Source organism: Pipistrellus hanaki (genome assembly GCF_964339955.1).
Source record: "Pipistrellus hanaki genome assembly, chromosome: 2".
Lineage (NCBI taxonomy): Eukaryota > Metazoa > Chordata > Mammalia > Chiroptera > Vespertilionidae > Pipistrellus > Pipistrellus hanaki.
Genome location: NC_140504.1, coordinates 108,093,168 through 108,119,143, shown reverse-complemented (window position 1 = coordinate 108,119,143; position 25,976 = coordinate 108,093,168). Strand labels below are relative to the sequence as shown.

At 47.1% G+C, this 25,976-nt stretch overlaps 1 protein-coding gene across 4 annotated transcripts in view; it reads right to left on the bottom strand.

The window, feature by feature from the left end:
• Window positions 1-25,976, bottom strand: part of SH3RF3 (SH3 domain containing ring finger 3) — a 217,958-nt gene that overhangs the window by 8,983 nt on the left and 182,999 nt on the right. For 3 of the 4 annotated variants that reach the window (XM_084872442.1, XM_084872441.1, XM_084872443.1), the window contains exons 5-8: window positions 25,318-25,391; window positions 20,564-20,734; window positions 18,289-18,536; window positions 9,206-9,540 (exon numbers count right to left, since the gene is read on the bottom strand). In XM_084872442.1, the coding sequence (XP_084728568.1) occupies window positions 9,206-9,540; window positions 18,289-18,536; window positions 20,564-20,734; window positions 25,318-25,391 (828 nt within the window). Of the gene's footprint in view, window positions 1-7,726; window positions 8,134-9,205; window positions 9,541-18,288; window positions 18,537-20,563; window positions 20,735-25,317; window positions 25,392-25,976 lie in introns of those variants that run through there. The other variant, XM_084872444.1, reaches the window with a different exon arrangement.

The following is a 25,976-nucleotide window of genomic DNA, read 5'->3' as shown; positions in this document are numbered from 1 at the left end:
CTGGGCTCAGCTGTCAGAGCCCCCAAATCTTAAGTCCCTGGCCTTGGTTTCCTGCTGGCACACTTCCCCCACTTAGCCTTCTCCAGCCCCTCTTTTATTCTTCTTCATGAGCAGAGAACAGACTTGATCAACACATTCTTGCTTGCAAAGCACTGCTGTGAGATGTATATGGAGCTGAGAGAAGACAGAGCCACTGGCACACTTAGCATGTCACAGTGAAGTCCAGCCTCAGCTGTTTGGAAAGAGATGGGTAATTGCAATGGACAGTTTCCTGTCCTAATTTTCCATGAGTAAATCATTTTCTTAATTTGATTATGGCAAACACTGATATCATGGCTGGAGAACTGTCCACAATAGAATTCTGGCAATGCCTTCCTTAAGCATCTGGTTATTACAAACTGTTGTGGCATCAGTGTCCTGGCAGTCACCGAGCACCGAGTTTGCAGACCGCTCCAGGCCCTCCCTGGGGTCTCTTTTTTTCTGTAATGCAGGTTAAGTTTAGTTAATGAGCACTTCCAGGGCACTGGGAAGAGACTCATGGTCAACTTTACAGGTAACATCCTGGGGAGAATGAGGCTTTAGTGGATGCAGTTTAGGGTTGCTCTGGGCTGAGAGTTACGTTAAAGAAAGATAGCTTTGCTGGGGTTCTCCCAGGACCAGGACCAAATTAGGGATTTTCTCGGGCCCAGTGAGTTGCAGAGAATGATGTTTCTGTTAGTTTTCAGGGATCATTGCTTTCCTACCCAACCTTATCAGCATTCTGCTGTCCCCAGCTGTGGCTCAAATCCCCCTCCAGGGTGAATCACTTTTCAACCTTGGTGGGGACTGCAAACAGTCTGCACTGTGGGAACAAAATGCCCCCCACAAGTCCTGCCATGGGAGGCAGACATGTCAACAGTTTCATCCTCCCTCTGCCCCCAAATGAGGGTGGAGTGCTGCCACCCAGTGGGGACAAGCCCCCCTCTGTGCAGCCCTCCCCAGCTCCCCATGCAGTTACATAGCCAAGATCCCTATCTCACTTTCCTGTCATAATCTATGCCAGCGGGGCTGAGGGGCCAGGAGCACGGTGCAGCCCCAGCTGGCCACAGGAGGCCCTCCTCCGAGTCCCAGATGCATAGACACTGCCTCACAGAGTTGTTGAAATGAAAGATATGAGTACTTTTTAAACCACGAATGCATCTCACAAATATTGATTATATTACTGTTTTTATGATGTGTTTGGATATTTTTAAGTTTCTGCAAAATACCTAGGACCTAGTTAGTTCCCAATACATTTTTGTTAAATAAATAAAATGGATTTCATCTCCATCACTTGGTGTCTCACCATTAACCTTTGTTTTGTCTTGGGAAAGCACATGGGACAATGCAGGCTCTCCCACTTGGTGAACAAAAAACTAACCAGGGAATTAGATAAAATGTAACTTTGGGGCCCCACCCGCCAAGATTCTGAAACAGGGACAAAAGCAGTGACTCTGATTCCGATCCCTGCAGGTGATCAGGCAGAAGCCAATGGCCATCTGTGTAGCCTGGTGCGCGATTGCAGAGGACTGCAGGCAGTGACATCAAAACACAGAGAAGGGACAGCTTCTAGGGAAGGTGATAAAAGCAGGAAACAGGGTTATTGAGCACCTGCTTAGGAAAAGAGCTCTGGAAAGGAAGATACTATCATCCCAAGGACCTTTAAGATGTTCAGCCACATCATGGCTGCCTTGGAGACAGATGGCATATCTGCCAGCATCATTTATTAGTTGATTGAACTTGAACAAGTTTTTAACTGCTTTTAGAATCAGCTTCCTCATGTATAAAATGGAACAGACACACAAACACACACACACACACACACACACACACACACACACTCACTCACTCACAAATTATCCCGGAAACTGTTTCTTGAGAACAGAGCCAGACACTCTTCTAAAGTCTGTACATACATTAGCTCATTAAGTTCTTAAAGTAGACATAAGGCAATTAGTTAATAAGTTGCACAATCTGGATTTGAACCCAGAACTCAATTTCAAATTTTAACTGCAACTTTGCTGCTTTGTCCTGAGAACTAAGACAATGCACACAATCCAGTATGGCATTTGATAACTGTAAATGCACACACTGTTCAGACTTTCATTTGTTTAAGTCATTTCAGGGAAGGGCATGGGGATTTACACAGAAAGATGATGATAGGACTCTGGCAGGGACAGCATGATGACAAGATGGGCTGGCTGGTCCCATGTCTTCCTGGTGACACAGGCAGCACTCCGCCCCTCTGGGCTCCTCTTCAAGAGGACACCTGGAGAGCAGTGCTTAGTGCTCCTGAGAAGACTGAGGATGATGACATGCAGAGCACCCAGTGAAGTGCCTGGCACACAGCAAAGAGGGTTGTGAGGATGCAGAGCTCCAGTGGGTTATGCCACAGCTCTTCATCCATTCATCTGGCCCCAGCCAGCATTCACTTCCTATTGGCACCGGCTGAGGGCAGAGGAAGTACACGTCTCATGGTTCCCCCACAAAGGAAGATGCAAATAGGATCATAGGGCCAGATGCACATCTGGGAGCCTCTGGGAGCCTCATGTGCAACAATAGGCTGATAATATTCTCCACGTCCCTGAGACAGTCCATCCTGATAAGTCATTGGGGATGTCTCAGAAGATCCAAGATTGAAGAAGCACAGACATTCTGGCCTCAGGGTGGGAATGTTGTAAGAAGCAAGGCACAATAAACATATTTTCCACATTTCACTCAAACTCAGCCTGCCAAGTAGAAAGCCTGAGGGACCCTAGTGACAACATGGTGATGACCAGAAATTGTGCTTAAAAGAGACAATGACCTCCTTTGGACCCCTCCTCTCCCTGAACCAGGTGCCTCTAGGGCACTGGCATCCTTATTTCCTCCTCTTGAACTTCTTGACACTGTTGATGGCTTCTTCTGCGGCCTTTCTGAACAGCAGTTAGATCTTCTTCCCAGAACTGCTTTCTCCCCTGTTGCAAACACACCTGGACTCCCCGTTTCCCAGTAATTCTCAGGCTTGGCCCTCCTGCGTAGAAACTTCTTTAGCCCCAACATCTCCAATGAGCTCTAGGACTTTAATTTGCCACTTCAAAAGACATCAGAAGCTCTGAGATGGAGAACTGTGGAGCTCCCTCTGCCCAGCCCCAGTTGGAGAGAGCCAGAGCTGATCATGTCCTGGTTCTTGTGTTCAAGTGAGGGGCCAGGTGAGCCCAAGGGCTCAAGGGGCAAAGAAGGAGGAAATGAGGTCAAGGCAGAAACTGGGAGCTGGAGTTCTAAGCATGACCTATGGGCCATCACCCTGACGCTATCCTGATCCCCAGCCCCAGGCTGTGCAGGCAGTGCAGTCCACAGCCTCGGTGGGGGCTCGTTTTCCCAAGCTTCCCAGTGATGGCAGCCCATGCCCACCCTCTCCCTGATGTCTTCATCTATCCACTTTCGTTTGCAGGTCTTGCCCTTTTCCAAAGGCTCTACTCTCTCATGTCCTTCTCAGACAGTTAGGAAGTAATACCCCACACCTTCTTTTACAAAGGAGGAAACAAAGTCAAGCGCATAGACATGGAGAACATCAACCATGTGCCTGGTGGTTTGTATGCACTTCTATTTTAATGCACTTGTCCTTGGCTAGGGCTGCCACAACAAAATACTGTAGATGGGGAAGCTTAGGCACCAGAAACTGATTTTCTCACCATCTGAAAACTGGAAGTCTGAGGTCAGATTGCAAGCATGGTGAGGTTCCTCATGAGGGGTGAGGGCTCTTCTGCTGCAGATGGCTGCCTTCTCACTGTGTCCTCATGTGGCCTTTCCTCATTGTGTGTGCGGGAGAACAGAGACCTCTCCTCCTCTTCTTAGAGGCCACTAATCCCATCAGGAGGCTCTGATTAATCAAATCCTACTCACCCTTGAAAGGCCCCACCTCACATTGCGGGGAGACCTTTAACTTACAAACCTGGGGGGACACAAACATTCAGTCCAAAACAGTCCTCTCCATAACAGCTGTTTAAGGGCACAGTTACCTCACTTACAGTTGAGGAAATTCAAGTTCAGAGAGATGACATGGGTGGATGGGGCCTTGGACCCAGGTCCTTGCATGTGGACTCCAGGCTTCCTGTACCACCACATTGCCCGCCATCCCTAGTGCAGGGACGAAGGAGGGTTATTTTCCACTCATCACTGAGCTCTCCCTTCTCACAGGTTGTGATGGCATGTTAGAGCACAAAGATCTTCCATGAGCTTCACACACACACACACACACACACACACACACACACACACCACACATAAACACACATACATACATGCACACACATTCACATAGACATACACACATGCTGTAGTTTTAATAAACAAGTGTGAGATGGAAACATGAAAGCACATCCCAAATATTTCAGTGAAAACAGTTACAGAAATGTTGGAAACATGTACAACTGAGAGGCAAATCAGGCATTCAAATAATTGATGAGAAGAATTCTGTGAGATACCAAACACTGAACTTCAATATTCTTACTGGAAGCATTAAGACTTCTAGATAACCAATCAAACCAAATGGCTGGCTTGTAAAAATCAACAGATCACATTTCCCACAGATGGGGAGTTCAGAAACTAGAAGTCCCCATCCTGATCTTAAGGCATAACTGGGATGTGAGGCAGGCAACAGCCTAGGGAATCCAAATTATGCAAGCTCGAATATATCAGTGAGACAGCTAGCCTGCTTCATGGGAGCTGAGGAAAAGAAAAGGAATGAAAGAGCAAGAGCCACAGAGACAGAAGTGTGGAACTTGACAAGGCCACGAGGACATAAATAACACTTAAATTACTTGACCAAACCCTGGCCGGCTAGCTCAATTGTTTGAAATGTTGCCCCAATATGCCAAGGTTGTGGGTTCAATCCCCGGTCATGGCACATAATACAAGAATCAACCAATGAATGCATAAGTGGAACAACAAAGTAATGTTACTCTACAAAGTAATGTTTCTCTCTCTCTAAAAAATCAATCAATAATTTTTTTTTAAATTGCTTGCATATGACACTGCCTCTGATCATGATGCTCATTTCCCTCTGAAATACCCTGCTAAGTGGCTCAGAGCACCACATGGGCCCTTTTGTCACTGTCAGTTACACCTTCTCCCTGAGGGTCTCTCTCAGTCTTGCCATCATTCAGGCAATGCTACCAGGCTGGGGAGGCGAGCAGGCCCAGCCTACAGGACCAGCAGGGACAGATTTCCTCTGTGAAGGCCTGGAAGGGTTCTCCCCCACAGCCCAGTCCCTGACCTGCATGCCCCTGGGACAGCATTTACATGGACTTTCTGACACTGGGGGTGGGGCGGTGCTGGTGTGAGGGACTGGTTACCCCAGGAGTAAAGTGAGCCCTGTTGATGAGATGGAGCAGTATGACAGTGAGGAGACCCCAGGAAAGAGTCCTGGGAGCCTGGTGCTCAGGGGCTTCTCTGACAGGCTCACTCTGCCCCACTCTGGGGCAAGCTTAGCAGTGAAAGAGGGAACCTGGGGCAGGTGGACAAGCCTCATGGCAGCTGCAGCAGGACCGGCCACCCCCACCTCCCCACGCACAGCCACCTCCATCCCTCCCCAGGAGCCTCTCACACTCTTAGGCCATCTGGAACCACCTACTCTCTGAAATGATTGCCACTCTAGGAAGACTACTTCTCTCTCCTCTGCTCTGTCACATCACACAACCTATTGGGCTGTCTTCAGCCTTTGTACTTGCTATTTTACCTCCATGACAATGGACCATGAGGGCATAGACCTCGCTGCAATTGTCCTGTACCCAGAGCCCCCAGAGCACTCCATGTTCTGAATGTGACACCAGCCCACACCTGACAAGTGGCTGTGAGCCCAGTGCGCAGCTGCTCCTCCACCAAAGAGAGGCCCCAGCCGGGGCAGGTGTCACCTCCAAGTCCTCAGAGGAGCCCGGACACAGAATGGGGAGCACTCCCATTGTTTCCAGGAGAGAAGCTGTCTTCCCTAGGCCACCATCCCAGAGCTGATGCATGGTTGGCTGGGTTTAATATTGTTCAATGAGGGAGGATTAAAGTGCTGGAGTTTCAATTCTCCAGAAATTGTTTTGGACTCAGCACCCAAGAAGCTGTAGAAATGTGTGACCCAGTTCTCTTGCCACCTCAGCTCAATGCCATCATCTTTTCATTGAAGTAGGAAGACTCTGCTAACCTAGTAGTATCTATAGCATAACATTAATTCCTTTAAAATTGCTTCATAGGAGATTAGGTCAAATGGCAGAAAGTCAGAAATCAGAAGCCTGCTCCCTCCTAAGGGCCTGGGCTATGCAATCACTTTGTCAGGTTTGGCTAACTTTGCCTTGTGTTTGGATTTCCAACAGGCCTCTGGCATTTCTGCAGAACAAACACAGTGCTACCACAAATCAGATTAAGTAAAATGCATTCAAATAACGTTTTTTGTAAAATCTGGCACCCTTCTGAAGAATGTCTGGAACGGAACAAGAAAGATTAAGCACTTTATTATTCAAGCAGGTATGCCGAGCTCAGGTACTTATGAATTTTAGACACGAAACAGATGAATAGAATCCACTTTCTCCACCGGAAGAGCAGCAGCAGGTCTGTGAGTGGCACACAGGGGAGCAGTCTGCTTCATCAAGGGGATGCCAGATTTCTGGGGCTCAGTTATAATTGAAGCTATTAGTTCCATTAGCACATGGTGGGCTGACAGCATGCCAGGCTCAGACAGGCAGCCCACAGCTTTGTGGGATGCTTTAGATTCTCTTCCTCATTTATGTGATTCTTAAGACAGGCTGCTTCCAGGAAATGTGAGGCGCACACCCAGCCTGAGGGCCTTAGAGGTGCAGACACAGGTGGCAGCTGGCCGTGCCCTTTCCAGCCCTGCCACGCAGCACCTCCCTGAATAAGGGTCCTGATTTGGGCTTCCATCCAGGTCCAATCTTAATTTGGCAACTACTCCTCAATTTCTCTAAGGAGCCACCATCGTGAAGTACTGTATGGTTGTTATCACATGAGAATGATCAGAAGAGGATGGAATTTGAAAGAAGCTGAGGTGTCAGAATCCAGGTGAACTGTGTTCTGCAGGTCGGCCCAGTCCAGGGTCCACTTGCTCTCCTCTGAATTACCCATCTGTCCATGGAGGAAGATGGCACACTTCCCAGACCCCATTACTTGGGAGCAAAGCATAAATTGCTTCCTGTGCCTCGAGGAGTCTGTGCCCAGCCACAAGCATGGCCAGTATGAGCTGCTGTAGGCCTGTGCATTTCCACTGCCAGGCCCAGCCCGGGGAGTCATCCGAGCTAAGCTGCTTTCATGTGGGAGCAGCACTTTCATCCGAAGAGCCTTTCATTAAGAGGGGCCCTGGACTCAACTGCTCCTTCTGACATAGGGGAACTATTAACGGAGAGTAAGCCTTGAATGAAAGCAAACACTTGCTAAGTGTCTAACCGGTTGGGCCTGTCAAAAACTGACCCAATGTTGGTTTTCATTAGCGACACACTTAAGAGGGCAAAGGTGGTGAATAATATCACTCACCATGTCGGTTCCTATGAGCCTGATCCTGCCCAGCAATGAGCCACAATGAATGAAACCAGCCCTGTTTCACTAACTGGAGAGAGGAAACTGGGGCAAAGTACCAGAAACGTTTCGGAGGCCGAGGGGATCTTGTTTTCCAGGAAAGATGTCCTTGTGAGAGGGTGGAACCACCCCCACCTCTGCCAGCTAAAAGGCCCAGCACATCTCCTCACAAGGCTGCAGGTTGAAGGATCAAGACCCAAGTGACTTTCAAACATAGACACAAAGCGCAGAGCAACCACTTCACTTCACACCTAGCAAGCCTATTAATATCTGGGGATTTGAGCTTTGAGAGCTCAGCAGGAGCAGTTATGACTGAGGTCTCCTCCACACCAGCTGCACAGGAACTACTTTCCTTTGGACTGGACGAGAGGTTGTGATCAGACCTGAGCATCGGGGAGGCCCTGAAGAATCTGGTGTGTGCATCTCTGTGGGATTCCTGGACTCCCACCATCCACAGGGAGCTGGGTGGTGGGTGTGCCTCCAGGGGCTCCTAGGCTGATGGACTGAGCAGTCAGCCCAGCTTAGGTATGTGGTTCCTAAAGAGCCGAGAGGCTGCTCTCCCTGTAAATACACAATCCAGGGTTAAGATCTCATACAAGCCCTAGTTAGCACACTCTATTCAATAGACTGATTTCACAAAGAAAGGTTTGAAAAGATTTACAGAATGTGTCAAGATGAGAGAATGAGCATAAACCTTTCATACAACAAGGCCGATAAAGAGAGTGGGTCCCTGTTGTGGACCTAGGCCCGCACTCCAAGGAGCCGCTAGGTGGGCGGTGGCCCCTGAGCATGGGGGCTGTCTCACTGGCTGAAGAAAGGTAGAACTCTCACCAACAAGTTTCTTCTATAGATTACATGTTAAAATGATACTATATTTGGATATGGGGTTTAATAGATTATACTATTAAAATGAATTTGTTTTAATTTTATTTTAAAATTATTTCAACTTTTTTTTAAAAAAGGTGGCTACTAGAAGATTTCACATTAGATATGTGTCTTGAAATGGCTTTATTGGACAGCATTGATTTAGAAACCTGGAGTGTAATCCTGATTGATCCAGTGTCTAGATGGGTGGCAACTGAGGCAAGCTCATTGGAATCAGATTTATTTTGTGAAAATAAGCCTACTTCCTTCACAGTTAAAAGAAGAGCTAGCAATGCCACCCATAGCAACTCAGGCTGGCATCCTGCTCCCATTTCTCCTCAGAAAGCGGGCCTGAACGGTGCTTCTGAGCGGTGGTGCCTGCTCAGGGCTGACACAGGGAGGGCATGGCTGCCACTCCTGTGACACAAAAGCAGGTTTGTGTGTTATGTTATAATATCCTGGTGCATGGCAAAGAGAGTGTTGTTCTAACAAAATGAGGATAGCACAATGATTTTCCAGTAAATGATGAACACATCTTGAGGAGAAGACACATTTTTATGATTTGCATAAAAATGGTAATTGGGCTTGGGCAGTTGGACCTGTGGCCTGCCTAGAATCCACTGTGACAACCAGCCACTTGCTGGTCTGGCTTCCCTGTCTGCCATGTACCTGGTACCCACCTTTAAGCCTTAATTGTACAAAAGGTCTTTGGTGTCTCGTGCCAAAGAGTTACAATAACCAGCTCACCCAGGATGGGCTGGCTGCTTACCTTTTCAGTTTTCTTCTCGTCTGGTTTGCATCTCACGTTGGTGGGGCTGGATGTAGACAGGCCACTGACGGTCCCCACTCCAGCCTCCCCGTTGAGGTTGGCAGCAGTGACATTGGGAGGTGTGACGGCCGATGCCGCTGATGTGAGTGGGATGGCTGGCCAGGGGCACTGGGCGCCACCAATGGTCTGCACTGGGGGCTGGTGGAGGTGCTGCAGGGACACCTTGGAGTGGGGCCTGCGGCTGGCAGTGGGCAGGCGGGACGGGGAGTTCTGGGTGCACAGGGGCAACACCATGGTGGTTGGTTGGTCCTGAGCCTGAGCAGAGGAGTGGGCAGCTGGAGCACAGGATGGGAGAGACAGTGGGTAGACAGTTTAGTTTGAAACCTGCCATGCAATTGCAATGCACTCTTTCCCGAGACAATTTACCCAGTCTCTGTACAACTGGCACAACACAGGGAAAGCTTGAGGCCCAGAACCCTAAGAATGCACACAGACTACCCTGCCCTCAGGACTGGGGACACCATCTCCTGCCTTGCCACCAGTTTCCTACTGAGTTTTGGACTAGCCTTCTCCACTGCAATAGGCTAATGCACTCACTCTTGTTAGACTGTGTCCATAAAGTAAGGCCTCAAGGAGAGCTCTGAAGAAGCCTGCCTGTGAGGGGCCTGTGTCAGCAGTTCCCGACCGCAGTATTCAGTGCTTTGTTTCTGAAACTTGGTACTTGGCCTGGTTGAGCTGTGCTCGTCACAGGACAAAGCAGCTTGTATGTTTCTCCTCACTCCCAAAGTCCAGGGAGCATGCGACCCCCATTCCCTGCCTGCAAACTGCAGCCTCAGTTTTGCGATTCACACAACAGGAGCCTTGTGGCCAGGAAACTACCCTTGCCTAAAGATGCTAGGACTCTAGCCCAGCTGGCATGGCTCAGAGGTTGAATGTCGACCTATGAACCAGGAAGTTATGGTGTGATTATGGTCAGGGCACGTGCCCAGGGCTTGATCTCCAGTAGGGGGCATGCAGGAGGCAGCTGATCAATGTTTCTCACTCATCATTGATGTTTCTATCTCTCCATCTCCCTTCCTCTCTGAAATCAATAAAAAAAATATTTTTTAAAAAGATGCTAAGACTCTAAAAGAAAAATAGAGTTCTTCCCAAACATAGTGCCATGTTAAAATGAATCCTATTACAGCTTGTGTTAGTAATTTTGAAGAACTGTCTCCTTACTAATTACAGAAACAAACAGGGGACAGAATGGGCCACACCATAGGGACAGAGTTCTAGGCAGGTGGGTCTGGCCTAAAAAGAGATCCATGGGTGGCAGCAGGCATCACTTCACACTCAGTGTCCCTCTAATGCTGCACTGCCCACTTCCAGTGTGTTGGCCTTATTAACCAGAGAAGAGGGATGCCACACTGCCACAATGCTCCAGTGCCAGACTTTGTGTCATGCGTGTCCTCAGCAACATGGAAATTTTACACGCAATGAAGCCATGTTCGCAGGCCCCACCTTGGACAAAGCAAACACTCAGACACCTGCCCGGCTCAGCAAACAACCCCTTCCTCTGACAGTGTGCTGGGAGCCCATCCTCTCTTTCCAGGAGGGGAGAGAGAGGAAGTCTTATTTATGATTTTAAAAAAAAACTACTCAGAATTTGGGATGGCTTTGGATCCTTCCTCAACGTGGCTTCTCATTTCAAAGGAGAAGACCAGGTTAGGCACTGATGCAGATCCATGAAGCCACTGGGGTCACTTAATCCCCCCCGACATAATCAGTCATTTATCTGCCCCTCCCCTGCTGCCATTTATCAGCAGCATGTAATGGGAGATGACAGCTCAGCGAGGGAAGGGCAACAGCACTTGGATTCTGAAAACCCTGCAGGGCGGCTTACGGTTCTTCTGTTGAGAGCTGGCACAGCTTGCCTCCACCTCTGGCTAGCTTCCACCTGACTACACATCTCCTTTCTAACACACTACAAAATAAGAGATGGAATCAGCAGATAAATTCCTTTGTATGGCTTTCCAGAATGGCAAATTTCTATCTTCAACTGAGTTCAGTCTAGAGTTTATGTCACAATGGAGTTTTGTAACTAAATATATTTTCTCTTTCCAAAATTTTAAGTTGGTTCTTTTTCATATTGAACAGTTTCTGATTCATGACTATAGGCATCTCTTTTTTCTTCACTACCCTGTCTTTCTTTTTTAGAGGGTGGATGCTATTTCTATTTCCTTTTAGAGGATCTTAAATATACTGACATCAGTGACTTTTTTTTAAAATTTCTCTTTTATTTCCCTCCCATTTCTTAAGAGTACTGGCTATCCTTTATGTACTAGCTGTCTCAGCCCAGAGATGTTAGTTCATCTGAGCAGGGGTGTCTTACTGCTGTTGTTTCTGCCCTGGATTACTTCTCTGGGTCTGCAGTCTTGTTGCTCTTCTACATGGACCTCTGGGGCCTCTTCTCAGAACCAGGAGTAAAAGGATCGCTTGAACTCTGGTCGTCCAGGGATGGTGAAGACACAGTCCTCAGGCCAGAGCCACACTCAGCTCTCTGCTCTCCACGCCTTCCGCAGTGCTCAGTGTTGCACATGCCCCAGGAGGGGCTGGGTCTGCTCCCTGATACTTGCCGGGAGCTCCTGCCCACATGCTCTTGGGGAGTTGAAAGTCAGCCCACACCACCTGCTTTCCACCTGGAGCCTGTAGGCCAGCACTTCGTTTACAACCATAGAGTTGACTTTTAAAAAGTTTTAAAAACAAACACGCAAACTCTCCATGTTTAAAACAGAGAGACTAGGGGAGTTCTACATAAACTCATTCTTCCATACTGTCCAGGGGTCATGCTGTCACTTCTCATTCCACAGAAATATGGTGTCTTACTCCATCATTCCATCAACTATTATCTGGACAAGACCAATTGTGGCTCCATCTATTTCAAAGAATCCATTGATCTAGTTGTTTGATTTTACAACAATATCATACTGACTTAATTACTGTAGTATAATAATATTTCGAAATCAGTTTTAGCCTTCTAAATTTGTTGCTCTATTCAAGGCTGTCTTTTACTCTTCTAGGACCTTTGCATGCTTATATGAATTGAGATGTAAGACTGTCAATTTCTATTAAAAAGTAGGGTGGGGTCTTGATTGGTGTTCGATTGAATCTATAGGTCAATTTTGTGAGAATAAACACTTTAATATATTAAGTCTTCTCACTCATGAATATTCATATATCTCCCTACTTATTTAGGTATTCTTCAATTTCTCTCATCACAACTTTGCAGTTTTCAGTCTATAGTTCTTCCTCATCTTTGATCACATTTGCCCCTAAGTATATTATATTTTTGATGCTATAAAATTGGCATCGTTATTATTATTTTTTAAATATATTTTATTGATTTTTTTTGCCCCCCTCCCTCCCTCTCATACATACCCTCCCTCCCCAGAGTTTTATGTCCATTGGTTGTACTTATATGCATGTACACAAGTCCTTCGGTTGATCTAGTATCTCCCCCAGATCTTCCTCCCCTCCCCACTGTAATTTGACAGTCTGCCTGTTGCTTTACTGTCTCTATATCTGTCTCTTGGTTCATCAGTTTATAATGTTCTTTATCATCCACAAATGAGTGAGGTCATGTGGTGTTTCTCTTTCATTGATTGGCTTATTTCACTCAGCATGATGTTCTCCAAGGCATCGTTATTTTTTAAATGTCAATTTCAATTCACTATTAGTATGTGAAAATACAATTGATTTTTGTGAATTAATCTTGTGTCCTGCACCTTGCTGAACTCATTTGTTAGCTAAAAAAAATAAATAAATAAAAAAGCTGTGTGTGTTTGTGTGTGTGTGTATTCCTTAGGGTTCTCTCTGTATTATAATGTACTCTGCAAACTGAGATAGTCTAGCTCCCTCCTTGCCATTCTGTATGCCATTTACTTCTTTCTCATTACTAACCTCTCGGGTTAGAACCTTATAACACAATATTGAGTAAAAATGTCCAGAATGGGCATCCTTGTCTCGATCCTGCTCTCAGTTTTTCACAGCAAGTTAAACGTTAGTTGTGGGCTTTCATAGATGCCCTTTATCAAGTTGAAGAAGTTCACTTCTGTTTTCTCATCTTATAAGAGTTTTTATAAGGAATGGATGATAAATTTTGTCAAATTCCCTCCTCCCCCCCACACACACCTATTCAACTGACCATGTTTTCTTTTTCAGTTTGTTAATACAGTGAATTATATTAATTAAACATTAATGAAACCTGGGATAAACCCTACTTGGTCATGATGTATTATTATCTTTTTGTTTATTGCTGTATTTTATTTGTTAAAATTGTTTAGAATTTGTTTATGAGTAATATTGGTCTATAGTTTTATTTTAATATCTTTGTCTGCTTTTAGTATGAGGGTAATGCTAGCCTTATAGAAAGAGTTTGGAAATGTTTTCTTTTTCTTTTTCTTCAATTTTCTGGAAGAGTTTCCAAAGAATTATTAAAATTTCTTTCTTGGCCATTAGGTATATTTCACTAATGAAGCCACTTAGGCCTGGAGCTTTCTTTATGGAAGGTTTTTAATTCAATTTCTATAATAAGTATTGGTTTATCAGATTATTAACTTCTTTTAAGTTTATTAATTTGTGTATTTCAGGAATTTATTTGTCTAATTTATTGATTTTATTGGCAGAAATATATTTTTATTTGTTCTTTTGATTCTAGTTTCTTTCTTTTTTTTAAAAAAAAATATATTTTATTGATTTTTCACAGAGAGGAAGAGAGAGGGATAGAGAGTTAAAAACATCAATGAGAGAGAATCATCGTTCAGCTGCCTCTTGCACACCCTCTACTGGGGATGTGCCCACAACCAAGGTACATGCCCTTGACCTTTCAGTCTGCAGGCCGACGCTCTATCCACTGAGCCAAACCGGTCCCAGCAGATTCTAGTTTCTTAAAGTGAAACTGAGGTAATTGGTTTAAGACTTTTTTCTTCTTTTTCTAATATAGGTTTTTAGTGATATAAATTTCCAAATTGATATGCTGTGTTTTTATTTTCATTCACTTCAAAATGCTCTCTAATTCTACTTTGATTTCCTTTTGATCCCTGGGAATTTTGAAGTATGCCATTTAGTTTTCAAATGTTTGGAGATATTTTTGTGTTATTAATTTGTAATTAAACTTTATTATAGTCAGAAAATATAGTTTGAGTGACTTTAAATTTTTAAATTTGAGATTTAAATATTATGGCCCTGAATATGGTCTATCTGGTAATGTGTGTACCCAAAGAAGTATGTATTTTGCTGTTTGGTGGAGTATTCTGTAAATGTCAATTTAGTCACTTTGGTTATAGTGTTGTTCTAATGTTCTATGTTCTTACCAATAATACGTTTGTATCCATTATTGAAAGAAGTAGTGCAACCTCTGACTGTAATTGTAGGTTTATCTGTTTATATCTCCTTACAGCTCTATTAGTAATTGCTTACTAGTACTAGTATTTATTTGAGGCTCTGTTATTTGAAGCACAAATATTTAGTCCCTTTGATGAATCAACTCTTTTACCACTGTAAAATTGACTTTTTCTTAGTTATAACATTTTCTGTTTTGAATTCTACTCGGTCTGATAGTAATATAACCAAACCACATTTCTTTTGATTAGATTCAGCGTGGTAGTCAATCCTCATTATTCACAGATTCTGTATTTCCAAATTCACCTACTATTTAAAATTGATTTGCAACCTCTGGTGCTTTTGCAGTCATTTTCAGACATGCGCAGATTAGCAAATAATACAAGTCACCCATGCACCTGTTTCCGGCAGAGGTGTGCCAAGATGATGCTCTTCCTTCTCATTTCGGTTCATACAGAAATGCCCAGGGACAGAGAGACAGGAGGGGCAAGGGCAGCACAGCACAAGAAGCTCCAGCTCTGGGGGAGGTTGGATGGGTTGAATCTTGATCCTGTCATCTATTAGTGAGGTGGCCTCAGGCAAGTCACTTAACACTTCCAAACCACATTTTCTCTTTTGTAAGATGAAGAAAATAGAATATTTAAGATTAAAAATCTGCCAAAACTGGTTTGGCTCAGTGGATAGAGCGTCAGCCTGCGGATTGAAAGGTCCCGGGTTTGATTCTGGTCAAAGGCATGTACGTTGGTTGCGGGCACATCCCCAGTAGAAGGTGTGCAGGAGGCAGCTGATCAATGTTTCTCTCTCATCGATGTTTCTAGCTCTCTATCCCTCTCCTTTCCTCTCTGTAAAAAAATCAATAATATATATATATATATATATATATATATATATATATATATATATATATAAAAGATTAAAAATCTATGTGAGCTACACACACATATTTCACTTAGGTGCAATAGTTCAGTATTCACTCAGTGTTCACGGAAACTTTATAGACTATAACTACTATGAATAATGGCAATTGACTATATTGTTTTCTCCTTTTACTTTCCATTACTTGTATTTTTATATTTAAAGTATTAAAATCTATTTCCTGTTCACTGCATTTGGTTGGGCCTTGTCATTAAAAAAAATAATAACTGAAAATCTATGCATTCTATTTGGGTTTATTTAGACTGCATCTATTTAATGAAATTATTTATATGACTAGAAACCTGGTGCACAAAATTCATGCATGGGTCGGGGGGCGGGGGGGTGCTTGTTCCTCAGCCCAGCCTGCACCAACTCCAATCTGGGACCCCTTGAAGGATGTCAGACCGGGATCGGGCCTAAACTAACAGTTGGACATCACTCTCACAATCCAAGACTGCTGGCTCCCAACTGCTCACCTGCCTGCCTGCCTGATTGTCCCTAACTGTTTCTGCATGTCAGCCTGATCAACCCCTAACCACTCCCCTGCCTGCTTGATCAATGCCTAACTGCTCCCCAGCCAACCCAGTTGTCCCTAACTGCCCTCCCCTGCCAGTCTGGTCACCCCTAACTGCCCTCCCCTGCAGGCATGGTCTCCCCCAACTGCCCTCCTTTGCTGGCCTTGTCACCCCTAACTGCCCTCCCATGCTGGCCTGATAACCCCTAACTTCCCTCCCCTTCAAGCCTGGTCCCCCCCAACTGCCCTCCCCTGCAGGCTGGGTGCCCACCAACTGCCCTCCCTTGTTGCCCTGGTCTCCCCCAACTGCCATCCAGGCCTTGGGCTGCCCATACTACCTCTTCTCCCTGCTGTGCCTGCTGATATTCACTGCAGTGTCAACCCTCAGGCTTCAAGTCCCGTGGCGGGTCCCCACTGCCTTCAATAGAGAATTCAACCCCAAGATCCAGTGGTAACTTTTATGTTTACTTCTTTACTTTCATGCATCGAGTACTCCAATAACATTCTCTACTAGGGGTGTCGAACTCAATCAGAGAAGGGGCCAAAATCTAAAATCCAGCCTAAATCGCGGGCCGAATGGTTTACTGAACAGTCATAAACTGACAATGTCATAAACTGACAGCGGAGTGCAGTGATGACAGTGCGGTGCGGGCCACATTGCAAGGCCTGGCGGGCTGGATTTGGCCCGCGGGCCTTGTGTTTGACACATGTGTTTCTAACCAAACAGTAAAATAGCTGCAGTGTACTGCGTGCATACTGTATATGGCATGTCGATGCCTTCGCAGTGTGAGCGGAGGTAAGTGCCATCTTTCAGCAGAAGATACTGGGGCCACGGCAGCCCCAGCATTCAAAATAGGTCTGCTGACTCCCAAGTCACCGCTTCAGCCAGGGCTCCGTCAGCTCAGTCTTCACTGAATTTCTTGCTGCTGGTTGAAGAAGACTGCTTTCTCCCACTTCTATTTGATGTAACTTTCCTCCTGCTCCAAATGGCACCCTTCTCTGTTCCCACCTGAGTGTTACTCTGCTGCTCATTCTGGGATAGACTCTTCAGAGAAGTCTTTCCCACTCTCCCTGCCCCATCGCAGGTGCCCCCGACAGAGCCTCCTCACAGAGACAGAGCCCGCCTGGCCACACTGACACTGCTCGCTGGCCGCCAGCCTGCATGCCCAGACCAGCTTTGTCAGTGGACACGCTGACTGTAGCTGGTCCATATCACATTTAGGGGTTCCTCCTGCCGTCTGTGAGCCCAGCTTGGCATCAGCATGGTCCTGGGCGTAACAGGGTGGAGTGGTGATGGGACATTTACCTCCCACCCTCTTGTCCCATCAGCCATGCTTCAGGGGAAAATATGGCTCATCTGTGCTAAGTATTATTTCAGCTTCTCACCCTCAGGAGGCTGCTTTATGAAACACTCCAATGGCCTTCTCCTGGTTAAGTAGATCCTAAAATAGTAGTGTTCCAAAGAGTCCACATGCTTTGTCCTTTAGGCTTTACTTTGAGAAGAATGGGGTGATTTCTGAGAGAATAAGGTTGGGGTGGGAAAGGGAATTCTGTGTCATATAAATGAAATGCAGAGGCACATCCTCTTGCTCTGGGCTCTGGTCACTGCCAATGCTGCCGGTTCTGTGGCTTCCGAGGGTGACGGTGCAGGCTCCTGGGAGTGTCATGGGAGTCACGCTCCGGCCGACTTCTTAGCTAAGTACTAAGCTTCCAAACAAGCCATGCTTGCCTTCTTCATGCTTATGAGATCCACCCATATTTCTCTTCACTTCACACCAGAATGGAGCAAACCAGTTTTTCCTTAAATTTAGTCAGCCTGTCTATTGATAATGCTGGCATGAAGATGCAGGGTCTGCCCGCCCCTCCTGGCTCAGAGCATCTCAGACAGGGACACTGTCTGTGTCTCAACCAGCCTGTGTGGGAGTGCTGCCCAGCTGCAAACCCTCCAGTGCCCGGCACATGGAAGGCCTGAGACTGAGAGGCAGCCCACAGCCTCACAGCCTCAAGGGCAGAGTCCCAAAGCAACTGTTAATCTTATTAGTGCACTCAGTCCTCCTGCTGAAGCCAAATATATAAATTGCTCATCAGTTTCAGTTTCCAGGACAGAGTAATCATATCTCCTGGAGATCAGCAGTGGTCAATGATTACAAGCCATTCCCTCTGTGAACTGATTGAGACCTGGGCCAAACTGTTTCTACGATTTGAGTACTTGAGACTCCAGCCCCTTAACAAATTTTCCAGATAGTGAGGTCCCCGAAAGACTAGTACATACCTGTGGGGACAGTGCTCCGGGCCTGGCTAGCCGCTGGGGATGCTGAGTGCCACAGACAACTGCCCACTGGGAGAGAGGCTGCCTGGTGCTGGGCCTGGGGTGTGGTGAGGGGGAGGGCTGCTCTCAGGGCAGTGGCAGGGCTGCTCAGACTCCCACTGCGTGGATGGATGCTTGTGGCCATCCCTTTGGCCAGTGGAGACCCTCCAACCACATTATTTCCAGGTGGCCCAGCCCCTCCTAAGGGAGCCCTGAGGAAATAAAGAGAATGAATTCAGTGACAGTGCGGACAAAACCACCCCACCTGGGCCATTGATAAAGACCTGCTCTTACACACTGGCCTTTCTGAGATGAAAGCCAAGCAGTCCAGGAGAGTACCCTAAAACAAAGCCAAGATAGCCCTGTAGGCAAACAATGCCCAGAGCTCCAGCTGAGAGGGCACCCTCTGTAAATCTTTATGGGGGCTAACCCTCAGCACGAATATTCAAGAAATAGCAAAAAAACCCTGAAAAATAGAGGCCTTATTCCAATCCATAAAATATTTTGTACCAGAGCTACTGTTTTGACTCATTCTAACAAACAGCTGTGTGCCCCCAAACACCTCCAGAAAGAGCGATGGCTCAGTCACATGAGGCTTGGACACATCTGGACCTGGTGGGAAACAGTGGCAGGACCTACTCCCTCTGGACACAGCCACTGCCTTGCTCTGCCGGCTCTGAGAAGGGCACCAATAGACCATGTCCCACTGAGAGATGTCAAGGAACTTGAAGCTTCTTACCAGAAAATAGATGCCCTTTCAGCCCATGGTTTCCTGATGAAACCAGTGTAGAGTGTTTAAGAAAAACAAATGGAAAACAGCAACTTGGGAGATGGGCTGTTCACACTTGCACATTTGTGCCATGGGGTGCAGAATACAGCGGAGGCAGGCTTTGTAAGGTGTTTAGCTTGAGGGGACTGGAATGTCTTCCATTTGTCCAAGAGCTCAGTAAACTCCCCTTTGTCCTCTTGGGATCTCAGTCATGAGACACCAGAAGCCACACCGGGAGAGAACAGGCTCTGCCAGGTGTGACTCCGGGCCAGGTCAGAGGCCCCTCTCCATTGGGTCTGACTTCAAATGGTCATTGAGGCAGGTGGCTGCAGAGCAGCTGTGGACAAAGCCTCCCAGGGAAGGACCCACCTGCCAGGGGTTGGGCAGCACCTTCCCTCACTAGCCCACAGAGCTGCCTTGAGATTCACTTCCAGCATGAACCCGTCAGCTGGCCAGCCAAAACCATGACATTTAAAAATCGCATCTGCTACTTGCTGAACTCACTTTTTCCCTCGGAAATTTTTAAAAATTAAATAAAGTAGGCTTGCAAGTTATGGGCCTTCCTAGGAATGACAAGAGGCGCGAGCCTGCCTCCAGGCTGGCACTGCCCCTCGGGCACTTGGAAGTGTGGATATCTAGCACCAAGGCAACATGTAAGCACTGTTTGATTTTTCCCACAGCAGTCATGTTTCAAAGAGGGTATAGCGCCGAGGGCCACGTCTCCACTTTTCTGTGTGCTCTGGATGTTGACACAGCTCTGAATCCGTAAAGGGCTTCCCTGAGCGAGATGGACTGAAGATCAAGCAGTGCCCTCATCTCAATGGGAAATTCTCAAACAAGTATGGATAACATTTTCATTGAATTTTTAAAATTGCTGCTTTAAAAAAAAATAATATAACAGGCATTTTGTAAGACACAGGAAAGCACAAGGAAGAAAAACTTTTCTCTATAATGCTACCAGTTAATAACAATTGCTGACTTTGGGCAGTACATAACTTTGCACATATGCATGTGTGTGTGTTTCATGTAGAACAGGTCTATGTGATTGCACATGTGCTGCTGTACTCTCACTGTGCACAGTCCCCCCAACCCTGCCTCACACCCACACCAACACACACACACACACACCCACACACACACACACACCCACACCCACACCTGTGAGATCTAGTCCTCCTCGGTGACTCTGCCCCCACTTACTGCTACTGCCCTGACTGGAGCTCATTCTGCTCCCACCTTCTCCCTAGGCAGCCAGTGTCTGCTCCAGGAAAGATAAGCAAATCTAATTCAGATGAAATGCTTGCTACCTAGAACCCTTATTCAAGGGGACTTGGAGCTCACACGGCTGAACCCCACAGGCAGGGGCTTCCTGGCTGCCTTCTGAACTGTTTCTGGGTGGCCCAGTAATGACAACTGTAGGAAATGGGAGGGGGATCCTCCCTCCTCTCCAGGCAGCGGCTACAACCTCACCTGGAAGCAGGAGTCACATAGTTTCCTGGGAACACCCCAGAGAGCCCAGACCTCAGGGATGTGCCCTTGAACCAGCCGTCCTGACACTTCTCCAGGACGTAGTACATCTCGCCCTTGTGCAGCTCCAGCTCATCACTCTTCTGGGGCTTGTAGGTGTAGAGCGCCAGGTACCTGCAGGCAGAAGAAGCAGGGCCAGGGTCAGCAGTGGCAGGCAGGATGGGCACAGGGCCACTGTGTCCCCTGAGTCATATGTGAGCTCTTCTGTGGGTGAACCCAACCAACCTAAGAGTAGCTGATGCCTCTGGGGATTGGCACACACAGCATGTGACCTGCTTTACCCAGGAAAGCAATGAGGGGCTGGGGGAGGGGCATTCCTAGCACTGCCAGGTTCAGGGAGGCACTGCCAGGGAAGGGGCAGAGTTCTGCCAGTGATCCTAGAGTCCATGGTCATGCCCAGCCCTGTGCCCACCCAAGCGAGTGTGCAGCCAGGAACACCTCCTGCCTGAGAGCTCAGGGAGGCTCCTTGAGCCGTGAGAGGCCCTGGGGTGTCAGAAGCAGATCTGGGGTGAGGTTGTAAACCCCCCCCCCCTTTTGTTTGTTTATTTACTATTTTCTACACTGTCTATAACTTGATGCTCTGGGCAAGAGAAACCTTAGGAAACACAGGGAGCATGAGAACAAGCTGGAATGGGCTTTCCTCATTTAGTCTCTGGCCCGGCCTCGAAGCCCTGGGTAGAGAATTCTTGGTTGCATTCTTCCTTACAATATTTGTACCACAACTAATTACTTAAATCTCAAAAAAAAAAAAAAAAAAAAAAAAAAAAAACTTATTTGAAGACAAGGAAAGAACAAACTTAGTGGTGGAAATTCCCACTTAGGGCCCAGAAAGTGGGCCTCTAAGCTGCCAAGAGCCATAGCAAGCCCCTTCTGTAACATAACTAGTGACCTGACCCCAGTCTCACAGGGTACTGTGAGGACTGGGAAATGCTGCAAGTGCTCTGCTGCTTGGGGTTTGAAGAATGGTTAGTGTGAGCTGACAGAACTGTGAGGCAGTTCCCTGCAGGACACAGATTCACTAGACGTTGCCCTCCCAAGGGTTGCCTGAAGTCCACAGGGCTCTCTGGGTTGGGGAAGCTGAGGTGCCATCTGGGCTCCAGATTCCCCTGAGGATCAGCTGGGCTTCCCCAACCACAGCTCAGTGCTTGCTCCCTCACAGGCCTGACTCCCAGCGGTAGTCCTCCCCCAATGCAGGGCAGTCCTCCATGTGCAGCAGGAAACCCGACTACAGGCCTCAAGGCTGGCTTTCTGTCAGTCGGCCCTGCTGGCACCTTCACAAGTGTCCACACTCTGCCCACCAGGTTCCCACTCTGTTCAGGGTGACTTTCTGCCCTTCCCCTGTGCGTTCTTCTCCATTCCCTCCGGGCCAGGGCCAGTTCTGCTCTCTCTCTGAAGGTGATCAGCATGACAGGGTGCAGAAGGGCAGGTTCCGTGCTGCTGCAGGAGCTTCCCACAAGGCTGGGTGCTGTCAGAGGCTGGGGTGTGGCCTCACCCCCCTTGTGCCTCACCACAGCCTCAGCAGGGACTTACGTTACTGGGTCTTAATGTACTGAGCTCAGACTGGTCAAGCCCACTGCAGCCCAAGGTGCAGAGCCAGCCCTGTGTTACAAATCAGGGTAGAAGCAATCCTGTCCCGTGTGAGGCATGGTTCCCGACATCACAGAACATGGGGGCTGTGTAAACATTAGAAGGCAGCTTGGCAACCTCTTCCTGTCCCCACAGGTCCTTCACTCCCCTCACCTGGCTCTGAGAAACCCACGGAGAAGTGGAGGTAGGATTCACTCCCAGCCCAAGCAGTGTCCTATTTACAAGGGCTGTGTGGCTTCCAGGACCAGACATTTATGCCCCAGGAAGCCCTGCAAGGCAGGCAGATGAAGAGCAGACAAGCCTGGGCCAGGGAGTGAACTTTGGGTGGCCACCCAGTACAAGGCAGTGAGAAGGGAGGGTGTGGGCTCCTGTAGGCCTGACTGTGTGTCATGGGAGAGATGAGCAGCCACCTCCTGCACCGGGTGAGCAAACTGAGATCTGCCTTTGTGTTTCAAGACAACCAAAGCCTTAGGGAATCAGTGCCCATGGGACTTTTATATGCTAGCAGTGGGTAAGAACACCCTTTGACCATTGGCTGACCTGAGCCATCAGGCCTTTCAATTATGTGGGCTCACATTTCAGAGCATTCGACTTGACCTGCAGAAGGCAAACCCCACACGGACGAGGATGGCTGGAGTCATTCTGTCACAGACCTTCTGATAGCCTGGCTGGCGTGTGTCACAGACCCCTGGCTTACAGCAGCACGATTGCTGCTACCCTTGTCTCTATGCAGGCGGCCCTCTCAGACCACCTTTGAACATGACTACTGCTACTGTTTTGGGAAGGACAGACAGACAGAGAGCAACCACATTCCCACCCTACATGCCTACCACCGGGATACATGAACTGCTAACTTAAAGCTAAAAAGAATATATGAGTGATCAGGTTAATCTGACAAATTGATGAGGTCATTGAATTGTTTTCTCCCTAATAATAAAATAAAAACTAATTTCAAAGGTCATGTTCTCAAAGTTGATTGTGCATAGCACTGTAATGTATGATATTACTTGCTATGGTGCTTTGGACTCGGTACAAAAACCCATGCGAAGCACACAATGAACCAGACTCAAGCATTGCTGGCCATGGTTCCTCTGCTACTCAGATGACCACTGTGACTAGCAGACACATCTCTGCCAAAATGCTTATATTCTTTCAAGGACAGTATTTGACATGGAAGTCTTCTTTCTGTTACCCAAATGAAAATCAACCCAAACACAGACAGCTGTGCTCTGGGAGGAGACAGAGAAGGAGAGAGCAGAGGGATGGGGTCCTCAATGGCAGATGGGGTGGGAAAAGAGGTCTTTCCATCTCCACACAAAATTAAAAAGCCTGCATGGCATGAGAGGTCTGTGCATAGTGGGCCCTCCAAAATGTACCCACAACACCCGGGAGTGACCTTCTTGGAACTGTGCTATCTTTTGGGTCTCAAAGACAGAGCAGCCTTCTTGGGTGGCTGATCTGATGCAGAGTTGGGGACTTTGGGCCAACACCGGGAGTCCTCTGCACCCAGGAGGGGTGAGGCTGTGGCTCTCATGGAACAAGGAAACACCTGTTGAAAGCCTGTGTACTGGGTATTCATTGTGAGACACAAAAGTGGAACACCTGGGCCTTGTCCTGGAAGAGTTCACAGTGTCCTGCCTCTCATTTGGGGAAGTCCACTAGGACCCAAGGCTCTCCTGTGGATGGAGAGCTGTTTTCTCAGGGAAAGGAAATCCAGTGCTAGAAGAACAACCATCACCACCATCCTTCCACAGGCCTCCTTGGCCCAGCTCTGAGTGGAAGCCATTGGAGCTTACAGGAGAACCAGTCAAGAAGACAGCACCTTCTGTCCAGTGTTGGTGAAAACGTGAGTTTCAGCCTAAAGACATCTAGAAGGTAGTGTACTAATCTATGCTCCACTCAGGAAGCTAGGTTAAATGTAGGTAAGCCTCAATTTCCTTTTGTTTACCTGAATGATAATAACCTACTCACAGCATTGTGGGCAAATAAAGGGAGAATGTTCATGATTTCCTACCTGTCTCCAGGTAAGGCAAATATTTCCAGTAGACTTAGGGAGGCAGGGAAGCATGTACCAGGGCATTTAAGCTACTTCTAGGGAACCTTCTGGAGCTTGGCAAGTTGCTTTTTCAAGAGGCATTTTGCTTGAAATACATTCTGTTCTGCACCAACACATATTCCAAGTGTCCTTCTCACTGCATAGTATCTGTGAAACTTTCCCTTCCCCAGTTATTGACCAAATTCTTATTCTCCACCTTAGAACATTCATTCAGGTAACTGGCTCATTGCAAACAAAAGAACAGAAGGCAGTCTAATTCTTTAGAACACTATTTAAGTGGGGAATTTTATACTGCACGTATCTTTTAAGAAATGTAATTTAATAAGAGTAGGTTCTAAGAAAGGCAAGCATGTCACTTCCAGCAGCGGCTCATCGGGGTGTATTTGGCTGTGACACACAGCTGCTGTGCATGGGCATGGCAGTTACTGCTACTAAGATGCTGAGCTACTCTGAGCAGTTAGTAGCTAGCCACCATGAAGATTCTATGACCCCCCACTACACCGGCATCCTCCCACTCTGGCTTACAGCCCACACCTTCTCAGGGGCCTATAAGGTGTTCCCTTTGCTATGGTTGATCCTCTCCTGATTGGCCAGTGCCTGTATGATCAAATATGCTGATAATAAATGTCCTGGGGACAATAACATTTTAAAACCTGCTAGAGTTTTCTGCACTTTCCTGTCAGCAGTATTATTAGATGTACATAATTAAACTGACCAACTAGTGGGCAGCCAGTGTGGCTTACTGGTTGAGTGTTGACCCATGAACCAGGAGGTCACAGTTTGATTCCTGGTCAGGGTACATGCCCGGGTTGTAGGCTCGATCCCCAGTAAAGGGCGTGCAGGAGGCAGCTGATGAATATTTCTCTCTCACTGATATTTCTATCTCTCTATCTCTCTCCCTCTACCTCTCGCTAAAATCAATTAAAATATTTTTTAAATAAAATAACCAACTAGTAACAAATGAGACCCCTATAGAAACCATACATTTCCATGCTAGCAGGGTGAGATGGAGATGATGAAAGCATGGGACCACAAAACATAAACAGCAGCTCACACATTGAGAGGCAGCTGCCCTTTGGGAGCCATGTCCTGCTGTTCAGCCGCTGGGCTGGATCCGGAAGAGGAGTCCTGTAAACAGATAAGAAGAGAGTGAGCTGACAGGTGGCTCTGCCCAGGGAAGAGAAAGACAACGTCGCACGGCATCATGAAGCATCTGTCCTCTCCTTGGGGTCTACTTGCCTGGGTTGTTAATGACTAACTGGAAAGAGCTTGGTGCCCAATGATGGGCCCACAGCAGCTTTCCAGAGCCCTTCTGGAGCAGCTGCTCAGAACCCCTCTCTGTGGCTACGTCTGGGTCCATCATCAACACTCTATGCTGAATATAGACGAAGGCAATTTTGGGAAGCTCATCTTTATTCTTAGAGATTGAATGAGTTATTCTTGTGTTTGTAAAAAGAACATCCAGATAAAACCTTTCATGTTATAAAGCCTGGGCTCATTGAAAAAATGCATTCCCAGAAGCTGAAGATTAATCTCTACAGAAAGCTGGTCCTTTGGCTGTGGACAGAGGGCAGGCTATAGGGCAACAGGACTGACAGAGCCTAGCATCTCCCACCTCAGCCCTGAGGGACTCAAAGCTTCAGGATTTATGGTGCAAGGAGATCACTGGAGGGACTTCTGCTTCCAGATGGTTCCTTACAATCAGGTGCGTGT